Here is a 13,414-nt window from a genome sequence, read left to right as displayed (position 1 = left end):
ACCCTAACCCTAACCCTAACCCTAACCCTAACCCTAACCCTAACCCTAACCCTAACCCTAACCCTAACCCTAACCCTAACCCTAACCCTAACCCTTGTCCCAACCTCAAGCAAGATGAGGCAGGGTGCGGCAGAAGCGCCATCCACCTCTTCCGAGTACTTTGGCTCAGTTCCATATTCATCGTTGTGAGTAGCTCATGAATGCACCGATCCCTAGGGGATCATGCTGACTTTGATTGCCTCTCCTTGCGCCGCCCCTGCAGATCCGACTCCTGTACAGAATCATCGAACTGGCTCCCGGCCCAGACTCGCGCATCTCTGCAAGCCAGGCATGCTTCTATCTTCTCGATGCACTTCCCCTCGTCTTCGCACTTGCACCATACACGCTCGGCTGGCCTTCCAGAGTGTTCCCCGCGATCAGCTTTCGCGTCCGCCCACCGGTTCCGTCCGGTGAGGACACGATCTCCAAGCTTCCGCTCACGCACACTCCCTATCAACATGCATGAACCGGCATCCTGAAGCGCTGTTTCGCTGCCGCTCAACTCCCAAAATCCTGACCTGCGTTCACTACATTCGTGAACTACACTACAATTCACTCTTGCCCTCATCTTTGCGACATTGCGGGTGAATTACGGTCAGTGGGGTACGTCCAAAAGGTCCCAAGACAATAGGTCGTCCCAGAGGATGCTTTCATGGTCCAAGCCCGGATGAGGCGCAATGAGTTGGGGGCTGGTTATCGTACCAGCAGCCGCGGACCACAAAGCTGATGACTGGCCACCATAGCCTCCCAGTTGAGAATGCGAAGTCTGCCGCTGCTCTTTATGAAGAGGCGGCGATTGCCTCTCGATCTGCTGATGTTGCTGGTGAGATCCTTGCATCGCATGTTGATGCTGATGGTGGTCTGGGCGGTGCGATTGGTACAGGGAATGGCGCGTTTGCGACGGCATCGACCCGACCCAGCGTTCCTGGCCTTGGGTCTCGGAAGCATGAACTGCAGACTGGACGTGACGAGGCGAAGAGTGCGTCGCGAGAGGATGTATGCCGCCCGACTGGCTATCGACTCTAGTGGCAATCTGAGACCGGGACTGGGATTGGTCGCTTCTCGCGGTGCCGAGATTCCCGCTGCTTTTTGCGATCAGAGCGTTTGGATCACGGTCCACCTCCGCTACCTCGCAGTCATGGTCAAGCCCTCCAGCAAAGTCGATGAGCCCTTTGCGATCACTGCGGGCCAACTCGTCTTGTTTGGCTTGAAGGAGCTGTGCAAATGAGGTCAGAGGCGTTGGTGAGCATCCCAGACATCTGCGGAGACATCTGCGGAAGACTCGGCCGCTGTCGCACAAACGATGCGCCGAGCGAAGACGACGGGAAGGATCAACTTACCTCTCTCAGGGCCTCGTTCGTACGGATGAGGAAATGCCTCACTAGCAGCGCTAGTTCCGGCATACAGGGCTGATTCGCATCGCGGAGCGTCCTTGCTGCGATGTCCAGCACGTCCAATGCCTGGATCAAACGAGCAGAAAGACTGGACCACTTGAGCAGCACCAGCATCCATAGTTGGGATAGGACCTTGACGGCTCGGAAGACCGCGGTGCAACGGAGGATCAGCGGCGCAACATTTGAAGTCGAGTGGGCCTCGCCGTGCGCAGTGAGTAGTTCGTAGGAGATGTTGAGCACGACGTGCGCTAGGTCTGTGCATCTTTCCGTCACGGTGGCTAGGAAGCGTGCTCCTTGAAAGTTACGTGCCTTGAGCTTGGGGAACACTGCGTCATATTCCACTGAGCTAGGGGCATTTACCGTTTCGTCATTGGCGCACATCGTCGGACAGGCATGAGGACCAAGCTCGAGGTAAATGCAGTGCGACCACAGGGCCAGTTCCATATCAGTGGCTTGTGTGCGTAGTATGACGAGCCAGTGGTCAGCTGCATTGCTATCTGCTTCTGCATGAGCACCGGCCGGGATGATGTCGAAAAGAAGGAATCAGAGATCGTGAGAGGGGCGTCGTGAGCTAAGAGAATGATGACTTCGATCTTCGTCATGCAGTCAGACCCACCTTGCTTTGTGTCGAGCGCGAAACGATACAGTGCTGACTGCACCGCGGAGCGGAACCGGGCGTGCAGTTCCTCCACTCTGGTGTCGACGGTGGATATGGGCAGAGGAAAAGCTCTCAGTTTGCGGAGAGCGTGAACAAAGGCGCTGCTCATCTTGAACTGTGAAGCAAGCGAACGAACGGCGATCGTCTGGCAAGCTGGCACTCGTACATTGGCTGCTGCGCCGAGGCTGAGATTGTCGAAGCGGGCCAGGACAGCTTGAATGGACAGGCCGTGCAGCAGGGTCAGGTCGTCTGCAGCTTTGACCTCGTTCGCTGTCCGTGAGGGCAGATAGCTGGCTCGTAAATTGAAGAGCGCGATCAGAGTCAAGAAGCGCACGATATCCGAGGGGGCCTCTTGGCTATCGGCTCTGCCTTCACTGTTGTCGGTAGCTGAGGCAACGATGCGCGGCAAACCTAGTTGATGTGCCATGCTGTAAGCAAGATCGACAAGCGCTCGACCAGGAGGCGGCAGAGCGGGCACCGCAGCGCTTGGCGGAGGCGAATCTTGGCTAGCCTCAGGTGCATCTGCAAAATCAGCATCTGCACCGCCGTCGTGGGGCTCGCTACCTTCTTCGGGCGTATGTCGCAGCAACAGATCCGGGGGGTCGTAGACCGAAAGCAAGATGAGTGCTTGGATTGCACGCAGCGAAGGCGGCTGGCGGCCAAGGAAGATTTGAGCGACCCTGTGAATGAGCTTCTTTCGCGAAGATGCGATCGTCGGTTCAGCGCCATTGCGATGCGGAGCGCTGTCTGGCAGAGTTGCGGATGAAGGCTGCCGCGCAGGCCCATGGCAGGGGCTTGAAAGGAGCAGTAGGTTGAGATGCTTGAGTGTGACGGCGAGGAAGTCGTTGGTAGTGGTGGGAGGCTCACATGCTCGGAGAAGCTTGATCCAGTAGAGGAACGGATTCCAAACCTCGAGAACGCTAGCTCCACAATGAGGATCTGTCGGAGCCAAAGCGGCGACGGAAGGGGGGCAAGGTGAAGTGGCGCTGGACTCGTTGGCGGAGTCAGAAGGCTCTGGCGCTGAGCAAGGCGATGCAGAAGATGCACTGCTCGCAGCAGCCGCTGTTGCAGACAAGGCGGCGCTGATATCGGGGTAGAGCAAGTCGAGCAAACCCGGTCGAAGCGGCTCGGGAATGCGAATGCTGGAATTCGGAGGGGTCGGATCGTCTGACGCAGTCGTATGCAGGTCGGAACTGAGCATCTGTTCTTGGCTGGGCGCATTGCTGGTCGATCTGCTGCGGACCCGGATGGAGCCCGCACAGCCATCGATGCCGAGGGAGTTTGACGCCGTATCGTCTGCCTGCGATACTGAAGGCGAGTGGACCGTTCTGTGCGCCCTGCGCGCTTTGCGCGAATGAGAGTGATTATGACCATCCGACGGCGTCGTATCAGCCAATGCGCTGCGTTCGAGGAGGCCATCCAAACCGTACCGGCTGGTTCCGGCTTTAGTGACCCGCCTCTGCGAGTCGTCCACGACACAGGGCGCTGAGAGCGATCGACATCGACGACAAGCCTTGTCGTCGGATAGAGGCGTTGCCGAGGAAGCGACGGTCAGGTCCGGAAGTTGACAGCGAGTCTTACTTCGACGACAGCTGAGACATGTGCGGAGAGCGTTGCCGGCACCTGACCTCGTGCGTCCGCCCCTGCGAGGGTGGCTGACATTACGTGCGAATGCTGGCATGGCGCTATGAAAGATGTGTCGATCGTCCTGTCGCAGCGACGACAAGATGATGGAGTGAGGGGACCGACGAGCCTCTCCTCATCGAAACCACGACTTCAGTCTTGCACCATTTTCCCATTAGGGGTCCACTAAATCCGGCCGACATGACACTGGAAGTGAGCATCCAGTGAACGAGTCTCGGTTGCCCCAAGGCCAAGCTCGAGCCACCGGAAGCAGAAGGCAGCCTCGAGGAGCCGCAGCCCTACATCTGTGTTTGAGCAGCGCCGAGCCACTATGCCGCGTCGAGGGTTTGAAGAGGCACAAGCTGATACCGACGTAGATCAACGTGCCATCATTCGTGTCCGACGGCATGGAGCGAATGACTCGCTTTTGCGTGCCAAATGCCTCCACACGTGCCAGAGACGACAGGGTCCAGACGTCAGGCCTGTAATGACTGTAACGTATTCTCGCGGCTGCCACTGGTGCTCTTGTGCTCCTATGCTGTTCCTCTTCTGTCGTCTCGCAGATCTCGCTCTTACTCCTGCACAACCACACCTCCCTCGTCATCAACATGGGGAAATTCTACGACCACATCCCGGAGCATCTGCACGAGTTCATGCTGAGGCAACGCCTCTTCTTCGTTGCCACCGCCCCGCTGAATGGCGGTTCGGTGAATGTCTCGCCCAAAGCCAACGAAGGAGCATTCGAAGTGACCAGCACGCATCGTGTGCGTTATGCCGATCTGACTGGGTCCGGTAACGAGACCATCAGCCACCTGTTGGAGTCCGGCAACGGACGAATCACCTTGGCCTTTATCAACATCGAAGAGGGCGCGCCCAACATTGTCCGCCTCTATGGCAAGGGCACGGTGTTTGAACGCGCCGCCGATGCTGGTTTCGACCAAAGGTGGCGGGATGAGCATGGAGGAAAGTCGGTGCCTATTGGAGTACGCGCTATCATCGATGTAGCCGTACACACCTGTGCGACATCATGCGGGTATAGCTTGCCCGTCTTCCACTTTCAACGCCAGCGTACCATCCTGGACGACTTTCAGAGGAAGTACGATCGGCCGGGCGGAATGGAGGCGCTGCAAAAGTACAAAGGGGCTGCTTCTCCTTCCGTCGATGCCGAGGGCATCGTTGTTGAGAAAGGACACGATGGCGGTCCGCACGTCCGACGCATTGGTTCGGCCCTGGAGCTGTACTGGGCGATTTGCAACACGCTGTCGATCGATGGGCTTCCCGGCATGCGTTCCGTGGCACCCTTGACAAACAAAGAGGAACAGCAGAGGCTGTTGACACGAGCGAAAGAGCACGATGCATGGCAGGCGCCGCCGGATGACTTGGGGCCCATCAGAAGCCCCCCGATGACATCCTCTCAGACGGGTAAACGAGCGGCACCGGGAGGAAACGTGAACCTGGCCCAGCCGGTGAACATGTTGCACGTCTCGATCGCCTTCGCTGCCGGCTGCGCCTTGACCGCCGTCTTGCTTGCCACTCAGACGTAGATAGCCGCAATGTGGCAAGGTTGGATTTAGTTGCAGTGCGTTGCAATGAATGACATTTCGAGCTGGTCCCGCGCTCGGACTCTTCATTCAGGTCGATCTAGAGGTACAATCATCCCGCAAACATCACAAGGCAAACCCAGGGTAGGGGCAGCTCTCGAATCATGACACATTCGGTACGCAATTTGATAGTAGGGGACGCGTATAACAACGATAATTGGGAGACATGAGACCTGGTCTTACGACAACGCATGGCCTGCATGGCTCGAAAGTTGAAGCGTTGACTAAGGAGGGCCCCAGGTGCCCGAGGAGGGCAGAGGGTTGCTGCGGAGGAAGGCGAAAAAGGTGTCGGTGTTGCGAGTGGCGGGCCACCGAAGGTGGGCGACCAAGCCTTGAGTGACGCCGCACGCACCCTGGCATACGGGATCGCAGCTTGCACTGGCGTCCGTACCCTTGATGGCGGCAGTGAGGGTGTCGATGACGACGAGGCTCTGCTTGAGCGCAGGATAGCGCTTCTTGAGGTCGGCATAGTAGTACTGACCGGTGGTGCAGATGCCGATGAGGTCGCAGTAATTGTGCACGTCACGCACGGGTGTTGCAAACTTGGGATATGGGACCTGGGTGCACGGATCCTGCGAGTCTCGATAAGGATCGGGAGCGCTGTAGACAGCTGCGGCTGCGATGCCGTCGGTGTTGGCGGCATAGAGCTCGGACATGGCGGCGCCGTTGGACCAGCCGGACATAAAGACGCGGCGCGAGTCGACGGGCACATGCGCCTTGGCGTAGGAGATGGCCTTGTCTACAAACGAGACATCGGCGTTGAGCGCAGGCGAGGAGCGGTCGAGGTTGCGGTACCAGTTGTCCCAGCCGAGCCCGACGTTGTCCGGCACGGGGTACTGGTGCTCGGTGTTGCGACCGGCGGGGAGGATGTAGGAAAAGCCGAGGCGCGAGGCATCCTCGTTGTTGAGGGACTGCGTGTCACGTACTAGATCGATGCCAGTGAGCGGGAAGGAATACGATGGGCTGACCAGCGAGGGATGAAGCCAGACGAGGAGCGGCAAGGGCTTGTCTTTGGTGGACTTGGGATTGGCATAGAAGCACATGGCGCGCGGCTTGCCGGTGTTGTCTGTCATCTGGACGATCTCGCCGTGGCAGATCTGGAGGAGGTCTTGCAGACCGTCGGGCGACTCGATATTGGAGAGGATGCGTGCGGGTGGGTCGCCATACTGATTACAGTTCTTGCCCGTCTGGACGGTTGTGACTGCCGAGGGGGGATACTTTCCGGTGAGTGGTGAGGTGAGCAGCGGGGGCACGCAGAGCGGGATGTTGGGGACGGGGGGGCCGCCAGACTGGCGCCCAAGCAGATCTTCGGTTACGGGCACCACGCTACCGAGCGTCTGCTGGGCGAAGAGCTGCAGAACGAGCGACACCCACAGCAGGAGCGAGGCCGGCCCCAATGCATTGCGAGATTGCTGCATCGTGACTCGAAACGCTACGGAGTGACTGGATCAACTTCCAGGGCAGGATGGATTGATTGGCGAAGGATTGTAGGAGTGCGGGGCAAGAACAGGGACAGCGAGGGGAGCAGGTGGGGCAGCGGCGCAACCTTGTTGCCTACATTATATATTGCTGCGAGCATGCCGCTACAAGCCGGCGTCGGGGCACACACACTGAAGTTGGCTGCTTGCATTGACATTGTGGGGTAACTGGACCTGCCAAAGAGGAGGTGAAGAGGCGACTGACAATTGTGGGGGACCGCCAACAGTCGCGGGGAAGAGCGCTGATGCCCGCGGGCGGCGTCGACATGGTGGTGGCGCTCAAATGCCGCCCGAGCCGAGCTGCGCTTCCGATCCGAGTTTGCGCCGAGACATGGTCTGTCGTTGCCAACACGGAGGGCAAGGGTTATTGATAAAAGGCAAGTTGTGCGGGACCTGCCAGCTTTGATTTCGCTCTGCGACGGCTTGGCATCTTCCTTGTCGTTTGCCTTGTCACTAGATTGAGGCTGTGGGTAGCTGTGAAGCTGAGCCTAGACATGGCGATCGACAGTCAAGGACTGCAGAACATCAAGTCTTTGAGTGGCTCTGCCAATCCAAATTGTGCCTGGCCTCGCTTAGAATCCGGCGCCCTCGGATCGGCGTTGCGGGCATCCGAGGTTACCACACACCCGCGTACAAGGTGTCGAGTGCCGATCAGATGATCAAGTTGTCGAAAACCTTTCGCCACGGGTGCTTGATATGGGTGGTCGCTGATTGTCGCCTTTCCTGTACTCGGCATCGCAGTAAGCGGTTCAGTCTCAAGTGTGCTTCAACCTGATCCCACGACGGCTAATGTCGGCGCCGAGCTCATGGATGTGCGCTACGTCTGACCGGTCGGCGGACCTCGGGCGGGTCGAGGCGGTGGGTATCGTTGATGTGATCAATATACAGGGTGCGACGGAGCGGGGCCGGGCGGCAGCACCTTCTTACCGGCACTCGTAGCGCGAAAGACCTGACGGTGTCGGATGCGTCTGCGTCTGCGTCTTGTGCTTTCAAAGCCCGATTGTCACTTCGAAGATGGCTCATCGCTGCCGGCCGTCGATGCGATGTTTGTGCGGGTGCAAGAGACTGGGCGCTTGGCTGACTGCTGCCGAACAAGGCACCGATCCGAGTGCCGAAGCCGCCTTGTTCGGCCTGCGCCACTGCTTTGCGCTACGGAAAACTCCAAACCTGAGTCGGCAGCCGTTGATTGGGGCCTGTGGCGCCTAATCGAGTGCTGCTGGACCCTGACCAAGCGCTTGGCCGCCGGCTCAGTCGTGAGGCGCCGCAGCCTGACCGCTGAAGCTGGAAGCTCGCACGATCCTCCTTGCAGCAATCTCTTTCAACGCGTCCCGAGAGCAACCTTGAGCTAGGCGGCCTTGGACCTTATATTAATAAAGCCACCTTGCCCCACACTTCTTTGCATTGCTATCGACCAACGACACGGCTGTGTACCCCTTCCGCAAGGTTCGCCCGACATGGACACTCTCATCACGCGCTACAAGGACAAGCTCGATCGCAAAGATGACCGACGCCGTCTCAAGGACAGGCCTTTGGAGCAGCCCGGTCCTGCGTGCCAAGATTCGAGGCCAAATCGAAAGTACTTTGCCGATCCACCGGCCTCACTTCCGCCTCCGCTCGTGAAGCCCGTCTTCATCCCGCAGCGCAGACAGGCGGATCGGCTGCGAGGCTTCCAGCTGCTCTACGCACCGGATCTGGCCGCCAGTGGCGTCACAGAGCCTGAATTCGTCCACTTTCTCAACACGCTCAACGCCGCCATTGGGTTCGACAACAGGGTCAAGATCTTGAACTTTGCCGTGGACGTCGGCACGCTTGCCTGCAGCTCGTGGGAGGTGCTTGTGGCCACTATTGGTGCACAAGCTCTGACCACCACCGCAATGCACGTAAAGAGCCGTGCCAAGAGTCAAGCGTACATTGCCCACGCCAACCAGCGCTACTTTCATCCGCGCGGCTTGCATGCTCAGATTGTCCCTGTCTCCAGCGTTCACGCCGTGTCCTCGCCATCGAATGGCGTTCAACAGGAGGAGACAGCACTCGAACCAAGCACTTTCCAGTTCAGCCTTGGCTCGCCCAACGTCCTCCCGCTAGATCACCCCAAGGCCAAAGGCGGACTCTTCAATCTGAACAAGCGTCCGATCGACTACGATCCGTTCGACTACGGTCCTGGCTACGCGCGAATCCTGCCGCACCAGTATGCTCCCATACGACCATCTGAGATCCAGATCCCCTCCTCTTCGCTGGTCGACAAGATGGCGGACAAAGTAGAGAGCTACAATGTGTGGCAAGACCGACTTCCCGCCAAGAAGAGTGTTCGGCGGGAGAAGAAGCGGCAAGACACGATCGGTCGAATCCGCTGCAGCGAGGGAGAAGCCGGTGTTCTGGAATTCTTGCGGAAGGAGGAAGCTCGCCACGAGGAACAGCTGGACAAGAACAAATTGCAACAACTCATGGACCGGAACAAGGTCATCCTCGTCGTTGTCAATCTCGACTCTCGAGCGACCGGTCGCCAGCTCACCGAATGACGAATTCGACGGGTGGCACGGTCTCAATCTTTGGAATGGAGAAGCAACGTGTTGCGATGCGGTGCAGAATGGCGATACGACGGTCACTTTTTGTGCTTCTTGCTGTTGGTGTTCTGCCGCAAGTCTGGCTGAGCCTGAGAAAGTGACGAGGCTGGTTCGGAGAGGTGAGCCGACTTGCGTTTCTTGCCATTGGTCTCTCCAAGATCGACGTTGGAGGAATCGGGTTTGGAGATGGCGGGGATCACGACCGGATGCGAGACGACGCCGCGGTAGGTCTTGCGCGTCTGAGAGCGCAGCAAGAGGCTGCGACAGTTGTTCGAGATGGCGTCGCGAGCGGCGGAAGGATTGAGACCAAAGATGGCGCCGAGATTGATGACATCGTAAGGCGCACGCAGAGCAAGGGCGTCTGCTGCACCCGATGACAAGAAGACGCCCTTGCCGTTGGTCACGCGCAGCAGATCGCGAGCACCACTGATGAGGTTGCGCCTTGCCTTGGCTGCGTCGTCGCCGATAGCGGGTGCATAGGTGATTTCGAATTGGACGCCGTTTTCGAGCGCCGCATTGACGGTGGAGCGTCTGAGGAAGAAGGGCAGTCTCGGCTGTGCGCCAAAGTCGAGCGAGATAACGTCGATGCTGAATGGCTTGAGCTCGGAGAGGGTGAGGCAGGCGTGTTGAAAGGCAGCTTCGTTGGTGGGGCGCACGGCGAGCAGATCGTAGCTCTGAAGGGCGGTGGCATTGTTGGTGACCCAGCCGCTGCCGGATTTGGCCATCGAGTGTTCGTCGAGGACGAGCGTGAGGCGGCTGAGCTGGGTGATGGAGTGTGAGCTAATGGCGGAGATGGCTTTTGCCTTGCCTTTTGCTTGGGTACGCGGATCGAGTTCGGGAAAGGGCGGATTGGGACGGCTGTCGCGGGAGGGTGCGAGCGCGTTGGGATGCAGAGCCGGATCGTACTTGGACTGCACGACGTGATTGAAGGCGACGCAGGAGTAGCGCAGCTCGCTGAGTTCGAGCACGAGCTGTGCGAGCGCTTCAGCGTCCTTTTGGCGTAGCGCGGCGAGGGGTGAAGCGGGTGGTTCCGGGGTAGCTGCTGCCGAGGACGATGCGGTCGAGGCCGAAAGAGTGGCAGCATTCTGTTTCGCCTTTTTCTTGGAGGACTGCGAGTGTGCTGCGGCGGAAGAGGGGGAGCCCGTTGGCTGCGGCCAGGGTATATTGAGATCGTAGAACATGACGATGGCGGTAGTGGTGGAAAGGATCGAGTTGGGAGCGGAGCAGCTAAGCAACGTCAAGCTTCCTTCTCAAAGTGGAGAGAGAGTTGCGCAAAAAGTGCGCTCAAATCGCGGGTCTCGGCGATGATCTACTCGCACAAAAATGAAATTGTGCGAACGAGAAATCTCACAATCTCGTACCAAGCTTTTCGACTAGCACGCTTTTGGCAGCAACTGAGAGCTCCACGAACAAGAACAGGTAGACTCTGCACGCTGCGCACAGGACGGTGAAGTCGGAACGAGTAAGCGAAAGAGTTTTGGATGGGTATACTGAGGGGGACACTCGAGCGTCGAACTAAGGCAATGCGGATGCGAAGACGTAGAGAGAGATAACGGAGCGACGATGGGTTGTTGGTGGCATGGAGCGCCTGTCAAGCGCGGTCGCTGGTCGTATGGGAGAGATTTTTGACCTTTCGAGGAAGCTACGGGCTCTGATGCGACAGGCCTAGGATGACATCTGACGCCTCGAACGGGCTTGACGAGGCTTGGACGCAGTCACCACTCGAGGATGGTGATGACGGTGCTGATGGCGACCATGGCCACGAAGAAGGCGATGCCAAAGGTGGCGACCGAGAGCATGATGGCGCAGTTGCGACAGGACCAAGATGCAGAGCGATGCTGGCCAAGGATGGATGGACGGATGGATGGTTGGGGTGGCGCCGATGTGGTGCAGCGTGTGGGGCAAAGAGGCCGGCCATTTCCGTCGAGGCCGCTCCGTTGGCTTAGTCATGCTGATCCAGCCCCGATCGAGAGATGGCCGACGCGCCGACGAGTTTCACGCGCCTTTTCACTTTTTCAGCGAGGAGGCGCTGCGGAGGGACGTCGAATTCCGCTCTTTGGCCTTGTCCAACATGAGGTCACTCTTTGAGCACCGAGCACCGAGAGCGGATGGTCGTCCTGTCCTGCCAGCGCCGCATTCGCTGCTCATGATTCGTCCTCAACAAAAGGCGACCAGTGGCAACCAATGCAAAATTGTGCACATATGGTGGTACCGTCAGGGTGGTGTTGTTGCAAGATGCATCGGTGGACAGCCTATGAATGGACGGGCGGGCACCAAGCGGCCAACACGGAGCGGTCTTGCGGGCACACATGCAAAGAGGCTGCAGTAGTGCATCACTTGACGCACAAACGTACATGCGCTTCCCCAACACTTGGTCCTGAGCGGCGCAGCGCCGTCGGCTCTCGTCTGGCTGTTGCGCATGAGAGTGGCACTCCATCCACAGTCTGCTGTATTTTGCCAGCGTGTGGAGGCGACCTCCATCAAAGGCTGCGGCTCCCAAGCGGGCGACGCCAGGACCCTGACGCCGCTTGGCCTGCATTTCACACGAATGCGGCCGCCGCGCTCGTCGTCCTCTTGGCGAGCAACGTTGCCGCTCCTGCGCCCATCCTCCCCGCAAGCCGCACACCTTTTTTTTTTTCGCCGTTCCCCACACTCTCTCGCTCGACAGCTTCCATCCGCAGCGCCTGCCCGTGCCCGTGCTCTTCTTTATAAACTAGAGCTCTTCTAAAACCACTGGCGCCGATCGCACCTTCCCAACCACACCGCTTCTCGTTTCCCCCCGCGTCTCACGATATACCAGCCATGACGGCCTCGTCGACATCCGCAACCGGGCTCACCCAGTTCCGCGAGCCATTCACCTTTGATACGGTCCTCGGCATCCTTGGCAAGGTGCCCTTCTCCACGCCCTTCCTCGCGCTCCTCCCGGCACTCACGCTGCTCTACCACAAGCATACCAACCCGACGCTCGCCATTCCCACCACCTACGACAAGCTCCTCCCCTTGCTCCGCTCGCTCGTCTTCACCCAGTACAAGTGGGTGGGCTACATCTGGTCCTTCATCCTCATCCGCACCATCAACCGTGCGCTCAACCGATACAACCGCAACCACACCGAGTGGAGGCGCGATCCCATCGACTATGCCAACGACATTGTCGTCATCACCGGCGGCTCCCAGGGTATCGGCAAGGAGATCGTCCAGCTCCTCAGCCACAAGAAGAAGGCGCACATCGCGGTGCTCGACATGGCGCCGCCCGCCTACATTGCTGCTCCCGCGGGCGCACCCGAGATCCTCTACTTCAAGACCGATGTTTCCAACCGCGAGCAGATGGCCGAGGTGGGCAAGAAGATCCGCGCCGGTTTTGACGGCAAGAAGGTCGGCGTGCTCATCAACTGTGCCGGCGTGGCGTCGGGCAACACCATCCTTGACGTCGATCTCGACTCGGCCGAGCGTCTGTGGCGCATCAACACGCTTGCCAACTGGATCACCGCCAAGGAGTTTGCGCCCGACATGATTGCGCGCAACCACGGTCACATTGTTACGGTCTCGTCGGCAGGCGCGTATGCTACGCTTCCGTCCATGTCCGAATACGCCACTTCCAAGGCGGCTGCACTTGCATTCCACGAGTGTCTGGCCATCGAGATGCGCACGCGCTACAACGCTCCTCGCGTTCGCACTACGCTCGTTGCGCCCACCAAGGTCCGAACCGCCCTGGGTGACGGTATGGAGGACCATGCCGATCCCTTCTTCACGCCCGTGCTGGAACCCATCCAAGTCGCCGAGCGCGTCGTGTGGAGCCTCGACTCGGGTCTCTCTCAACACCTCATGCTCCCCGGATTCGCCAACCTCCTCCCCTTGCTCCGAACCGCCCCCGACTGGTTCCGACGTCTGTTGGCCGTCCTCGACAACGGCGACAACACCGTCACCCACAAGAGCATGCAGCGCGCCATGGACAACGGCTACGGATCCACCTGGGAAGGAAAGGACAAGGAACTCTACCAGCGAAGAATCGCCGCCGTCGCCGCCAGCAAACAGTCAAAGTGATGCAATCTCCTCCTCA

The 13,414-nt window shown here is 59.0% G+C and overlaps 6 protein-coding genes across 6 annotated transcripts, besides 3 other annotated features; 4 read left to right on the top strand and 2 right to left on the bottom strand.

Annotated features, from left to right (window-relative positions):
* Positions 1–114: 114 nt before the first annotated feature.
* PAN0_006d3075 (uncharacterized protein) lies at positions 115–505 on the top strand (the record flags this gene model as incomplete). Its single annotated transcript, XM_014801716.1, has 2 exons — positions 115–185; positions 280–505. 2 exons carry the CDS (start codon positions 115–117, stop codon positions 503–505), a joined length of 297 nt encoding a protein of 98 aa, XP_014657202.1.
* Positions 506–634: 129 nt separating this feature from the next.
* On the bottom strand, positions 635–3,772 carry PAN0_006c3074 (uncharacterized protein; the record flags this gene model as incomplete). The annotated part of the gene is made up of 3 exons (XM_014801715.1): positions 635–1,255; positions 1,380–1,936; positions 2,050–3,772. 3 exons carry the CDS (start codon positions 3,770–3,772, stop codon positions 635–637), a joined length of 2,901 nt encoding a protein of 966 aa, XP_014657201.1.
* A 550-nt stretch (positions 3,773–4,322) lies between these two features.
* PAN0_006d3073 (pyridoxamine phosphate oxidase family protein) lies at positions 4,323–5,258 on the top strand (the record flags this gene model as incomplete). The annotated part of the gene is made up of 1 exon (XM_014801714.1): positions 4,323–5,258. One exon carries the CDS (start codon positions 4,323–4,325, stop codon positions 5,256–5,258), a length of 936 nt encoding a protein of 311 aa, XP_014657200.1.
* Positions 5,259–5,539: 281 nt separating this feature from the next.
* PAN0_006c3072 (uncharacterized protein) lies at positions 5,540–6,733 on the bottom strand (the record flags this gene model as incomplete). Its single annotated transcript, XM_014801713.1, has 1 exon — positions 5,540–6,733. The coding sequence occupies one exon, from the start codon at positions 6,731–6,733 to the stop codon at positions 5,540–5,542; it is 1,194 nt and encodes a 397-aa protein (XP_014657199.1).
* A 1,514-nt stretch (positions 6,734–8,247) lies between these two features.
* On the top strand, positions 8,248–9,312 carry PAN0_006d3071 (uncharacterized protein; the record flags this gene model as incomplete). Its single annotated transcript, XM_014801712.1, has 1 exon — positions 8,248–9,312. One exon carries the CDS (start codon positions 8,248–8,250, stop codon positions 9,310–9,312), a length of 1,065 nt encoding a protein of 354 aa, XP_014657198.1.
* Positions 9,313–9,395: 83 nt separating this feature from the next.
* Positions 9,396–10,606: a sequence feature (In-frame stop codon was detected at splice-junction site;~PHP domain-like protein).
* Positions 10,607–10,718: 112 nt separating this feature from the next.
* Positions 10,719–10,783: a sequence feature (In-frame stop codon was detected at splice-junction site;~PHP domain-like protein).
* A 293-nt stretch (positions 10,784–11,076) lies between these two features.
* Positions 11,077–11,156: a sequence feature (In-frame stop codon was detected at splice-junction site;~PHP domain-like protein).
* Positions 11,157–12,159: 1,003 nt separating this feature from the next.
* PAN0_006d3069 (short chain dehydrogenase/reductase family protein) lies at positions 12,160–13,398 on the top strand (the record flags this gene model as incomplete). The annotated part of the gene is made up of 1 exon (XM_014801711.1): positions 12,160–13,398. The coding sequence occupies one exon, from the start codon at positions 12,160–12,162 to the stop codon at positions 13,396–13,398; it is 1,239 nt and encodes a 412-aa protein (XP_014657197.1).
* Between the last annotated feature and the right edge of the window lie 16 nt (positions 13,399–13,414).

This window comes from Moesziomyces antarcticus (assembly GCF_000747765.1).
Source record: "Moesziomyces antarcticus DNA, scaffold: scaffold_v10006, strain JCM 10317, whole genome shotgun sequence".
Taxonomy (NCBI): domain Eukaryota; kingdom Fungi; phylum Basidiomycota; class Ustilaginomycetes; order Ustilaginales; family Ustilaginaceae; genus Moesziomyces; species Moesziomyces antarcticus.
This window is presented reverse-complemented; position numbering and strand designations above follow the sequence as displayed.